The sequence below is a fragment of the Penaeus monodon genome, unplaced genomic scaffold, assembly GCF_015228065.2.
Source record: "Penaeus monodon isolate SGIC_2016 unplaced genomic scaffold, NSTDA_Pmon_1 PmonScaffold_3768, whole genome shotgun sequence".
In the NCBI taxonomy this organism is placed as follows: Eukaryota; Metazoa; Arthropoda; class Malacostraca; order Decapoda; family Penaeidae; genus Penaeus; species Penaeus monodon.
The window spans coordinates 1-5,000 of NW_023658525.1; the positions used below are offsets into that span (position 1 = coordinate 1).

General features: G+C 36.8%; 2 protein-coding genes across 2 annotated transcripts in view; both read right to left on the bottom strand.

Moving 5' to 3' along the window:
- Nucleotides 1-942: 942 nt before the first annotated feature.
- Nucleotides 943-3,053, bottom strand: LOC119570757. The gene is made up of 3 exons (XM_037918377.1): nucleotides 2,971-3,053; nucleotides 1,964-2,875; nucleotides 943-1,889 (listed from the first exon to the last, which is right to left on the bottom strand). The coding sequence occupies exons 1-3, from the start codon at nucleotides 3,051-3,053 to the stop codon at nucleotides 1,136-1,138; spliced, it is 1,749 nt and encodes a 582-aa protein (XP_037774305.1). The 3' UTR covers nucleotides 943-1,135.
- The window catches only part of LOC119570758, a 3,355-nt gene continuing 1,345 nt past the window's right edge, over nucleotides 2,991-5,000 (bottom strand). The window contains exon 2 of the mRNA XM_037918378.1: nucleotides 2,991-5,000. This exon is cut by the window's right edge and continues 917 nt beyond it. Coding sequence (XP_037774306.1) covers nucleotides 3,129-4,679 — 1,551 coding nt within the window. The 5' untranslated portion in view covers nucleotides 4,680-5,000 and the 3' untranslated portion in view covers nucleotides 2,991-3,128.

Genomic DNA, 5,000 nt, shown 5'->3' on the forward strand with positions numbered 1-5,000 from the left:
GCAAAGTTTTCCTGAATGTGTTGTGTGTGTGTGTGTGTGTGATGCATTTGAGTGTGTGTGTTGTGTATGTGAATTGTGTGATGCGCATATATGGTGTGTTGTGTGTGTGATGTTCAACACTAATACATCATCACCTCTGTCTATTCCTTCTTTACATAAAGTTACCTTCCTGGTGAACTTTCCTTTAGCAGTCCCCCTCTGTTTCTTGAGGGCGTTGAGGTCCCCTTGCACACCATGGCGATAGTTGAAATGTACTGGGAGATCAAGGAAAGCCATCAGCTGCAACAGTCTTTATTGGAGAAAGTTTCAACCTGAAATATAATATTCAGGAATACAATGGCATTTTAAATCATTCAAATTACACATAAATGTTCTGATAACTAAATAATTCCTATTTTGCGTCAAAAGAAATAACATGCATTAATGAATATTACTGCAACAAATATCATCCAAGTATACAATGAAGCTGATTATCTCACAATACTAAACTAATGTAAGGAATGCACTATAATAATCGTGCGACGTAAGTAATAATCTGCCTAACATATCACAAATAAATCATACATTTACATTTTCATTGAATCACTTCATGGCCACACTATACAATCCATGATTCCCAGTAGTTACCGTCACGTATATCTCAGTTACGGCACAAATCAATCCACAGCATTGGACATAACACTGACTGAAACGCATATGAAAAGTAAACTCAAATTATGGCCGACGCCAACACAAACAACTCATGTTCCGTGTATTTATCAATATTAATGAGGATTATCCTCTTCGTATTAATTGAAACCACTCAATATCCTTAAACATACCTTCTGAGTAAGACTTGTGCCATAACTGCCACTTCTGTGAAAGGTCGACAACACAAATATTCCCTGCGAAGTGGATTTAACACAGGCCTCAAACCGCACAGCAACGTCATACGTGCTCATGGGTAAACAAAAAACACTCGAGATGCGCAACGTAACATCTCACCCGTAATTATCAAATAAACATAAATATTCTTATTTTTCATATACCTATCATACTAATGATACACTCCCCCCTCCACATTGACTACCATGGACTAGATTACATTGACAAGGTACATATGCTTAAACTTGTTCTTCTATTGGCAACAGCATTACTAATCTATGTACTGATCTACACATGATCTTATCCGCCACACCATAATATCCTTTGCCATCCCAAGGGTCTCTACTTTCTTACTAGCTGATATTAGCTGAGTTCCCCTATCAGAATACATAAATTTAGGGGCCCCCCTAATAGCAATGAATCTTTGAAAAGTGGTTAAGAAATCATCAGTACTATATCCCATAGCTAAATCCAAATAAACTGCTCTTGTCACTAAGCAATTAATAATAATTCCAAATGCTTTTCCATAAGTTCTCTTCTTAACTGAATCTCTTATTGTCAAGGGCCCAAACAAATCTACTGCTGTATGATAGAATGGTGGAGCAGGTTTCATCCTTTCTGCCCTCACTTGACCCATGCATTGATCTTCCACTTTCTTATTTAATTTTCTGCATGTTACACATTTATTTTTAATGGTTCTTATTAATTTTCTAGCTCCCGGAACCCAGAACTTCCTCTGTATTTTACACAAAGTAGTCTCTATACCTGCATGATCTACTTTATGTAGACAGGATATGTACAATCTAGTAACAGGATGTTTATTCGGTATTAACATGAAATTTTCTTGATTCCAATTGTCTTTCAACCACTTAGAAATTCGTTGTCCTACTACTATAATTCCCCTTTCAACTGATGGTCCCAATCTTTTGAACCTTGTTTCCCAATCAGTCATGCTCTTTTGCATTTCCTTGACCCATAATATTTCTGCATCTGTAATCCCTTGAACTGTGGGGTTCTTAGAATGCCTTTGAAAGACTTGTATTTGAATACATTCATTACCCTACATGTAACTCTCAGCAATTTGTAGTAGTCACTATACCTATTAACATCCATTAATTGTATACCACAATTCTCATGACTTGCATTATTAACCGTCATGGTAATACCAATTCTGTCAGTTAACTCATCCTCACAAGTTTGCCTGATGGGCCATCTATTAGTTGGTAAAGTTAAAAACTTGGGTCCATTTTGCCAGTCAGATTCTCTTCCAATTTTCTCTGGTTTGCATGGTCTAGAGGTCATGTCTGCGATATTCTGTGTTGAATCGACCCACCACCATTCCTTTGGGTCGGTCTTGATTTGTATCTCTGCTATGCGTACTGCAACAAAGGTATTGAATCCGTGACTCTCCTTTTGGATTTGTGATCTTACAATTGATGAGTCAACTATGTGGTAAATTGCCTCAAACTTCCATGTAAACTCCTTTAATATAGATTCTCTTAGTCTAGCAGCCATAAGAGCTGCACATAGTTCTAACCTAGGAATGGACATTTGCTTCATTGGTGCAATCTTATTTCTAGCTGCTATCAGATGTGACTCAAATTCATGTTCACCAGTTTGCCACCTCACATATGCACAAGCTCCGTATGCTTGCATGCTACCATCCGAAAATATTATTAGGCTTGGTTTACCAACTACATTAGATGGTATCAAGGATCTTCTAAAAGTCAATCTCTCTAACTCATACAATTCCTTGAAAAACATCTTCCATTCCTTAACCATGGAAATATCAAGTGGATCATCCCACTTGATTCCGCCATCTTTCGATTCACTTCTGGAAATCACGAGCCTCATCAAAATTTTCGCTTTGAGCAATACTGGTACAGCAAACCCTAATGGATCATATATGGAAGCAATTTGACTCAATATCATTCTGCGTGTCAAATGTTCTGGAAATTTATCATCAATTTCATCTGAATTTAAATTCGGACCACTTCTGACCTTTCTTATTCTTGAAGAAAAATTAAGTTTTACGGTGAAGAAAAAATGATCATCCAACGGGTTCCATTTCAATCCTAAGATCTTCTCATGGTCAGTATTTATCACATTGACCTTGCTGCTTTCATAATGCCCACTGACAATCCAATGTTTAACTCTGAAACTTCCCTGACACAATATCTTCTCCGCATCCTGTATTAACTTGAATGCATTCTCAACAGTATCAGTAGAATACAGTATGTCATCAACATAAGTATTGTTAATAATCATATCTTGCACATCCGGATATTCTTTGCCAAATTCTCTACAGTGCGTCTCAATGCTAGCGTAGCTATGGTACCACTAGGTTTATCTCCAAACGTTACTGTGGTAAGAGCATACTGATCAGGTGGTCTATTGTCATCCAAATCCCTCCATAAAAATCTGTGTGTATGTTCATCCATTGTGCTGAGCTTGACAGTATGATACATCTTAGCTATGTCGCCTGCTATAGCTATATTATTCTGTCTAAACCTAAACAAAACTCCCAGTAAGCTGTTCAGGATATCTGGCCCCTTTGCCCAGAAATCATTTAATTTCTGCCCCATGTATGACGCAGAAGAGTTGAAGACAATGCGTATTGGAGTTGAGTTGGATTCTGGTTTCAATACTTCATGATGATGAATATAATGAACTGGACCCTTGTATTCTTGTATCTCTTCCTTATTTAATTTCCTCGCCACTCCTCTATCAATCATATCTTCTATCTCTCTCTGATACTTCATGGCATATTCATTGCCAAGTTTCTTCAATCTATTCTCTGTTGTTTTTAATCTAGCATTAGCTACTTTAATATTATCTTTCAAATGCATTGGATCCCTTAGCCATGGATACTTTACTAGCCAGCATTTTTGTTCCTCATTATATAACAATCCTTCCTCAATCAATGCTAGTTCTCTTTCTTCCTTTAAACTTATGCAATTAGGTTCAGGACATCCTCGACACATACACTTTATACACTGTGGCTTACATTTTGTTCCCATTTCCCCCATGGCAAAGAATTTGTCCAATTTAGTCTTTAAGCTATCTGTTGACTCTATGTTAATCTGCTTCAAATCTACGAGTCTAGACAGTTTATGAGTTCTTACAAGTATATGATTGCTGCTGTTGGATCCATTGGTAATCTTGTCATGTCTACCTCGAATGCTGAACCCGAATTGATTTTCCAGTAACTGAATACCCTCATTGTGTTCAACAACCCTTGGCAGTATTTCACAACAATCTGTGCCGATGAGCATATCAATTTCCCCATATGGGAGATCCACTTCTAAGTTCGAGATTCTTGTAAAAAGTTCAGGTAATTTGGACAAATCAATCCTTTTAACTTTGGAAGATATTTCATTCATCCCAACAGCATCCACATTCCAAATTTTACCATTCTTATCAGTTAATGGTACACAGTATGTTTTACTTGATTGATATTCAATTGTGTTACCTACCTTGACCAGAGATAAATTAACATCCTTCCCACTCAAACCTAACTTCTTGGCCATCCTATGAGTAATTAAAGAAGTATCTGAACCTGGATCCCACAATACAGTGACGGGCAGATTTTTACTATGCACCGTACTAATATTTAACAAAGCTTTGCCTCTCTTCTCCATTACTGCATTGTGAGAACTGCTTTCTATTCTGTCTTGATGCAAAAGTGGATGATGATTCCGATTACATGGTCCTTGGCCTTCAATGACTACATCACACAATTTGCCTACTTTACACCCACGTGCTGAATGATATCCATTTAAACACCTAAAACATATACCGTTCTTCTTAATCATGTCAAATCTTTCTTTGCTATTACAGCCCTTGAACTTGAAACAATTTGTTATCTCATGACTCTCTGAATTGTGTAATAAACAACGTATACTTATATTGTTCTCCTTGCATTTAATACCCTTTATCACTTATTCAAATTTACAATGCATGACTCAAATTCTCTATTCTTGCTCTGTTGTTCTTCATTCAATTTTCTTATCAGCTTAACCAACTCTGACTCCGAATTGTTTTTCGACCACATTTTCAACATGATGTACTGTTGCTATACTATCACTAGTACTAGTTCTTACATTTGAATTCATGTATTCCAAAACCTTCCTTTC

What these genes read in the sequence shown, in the direction of transcription:
- LOC119570757 (XM_037918377.1), bottom strand. Translation starts at nt 3,053, where the DNA reads ATGCGGAGAAGATATTGTGTCAGGGAAGTTTCAGAGTTAAACATTGGA. An exon ending in ATGAAAGCAGCAAGGTCAAT is followed by an intron (nt 2,876 to 2,970) that starts GTGATAAATACT and finishes TTTTTCTTCAAG; the next exon opens with AATAAGAAAGGTCAGAAGTG. An exon ending in CAATTAATGGATGTTAATAG is followed by an intron (nt 1,890 to 1,963) that starts GTATAGTGACTA and finishes AGTCTTTCAAAG; the next exon opens with GCATTCTAAGAACCCCACAG.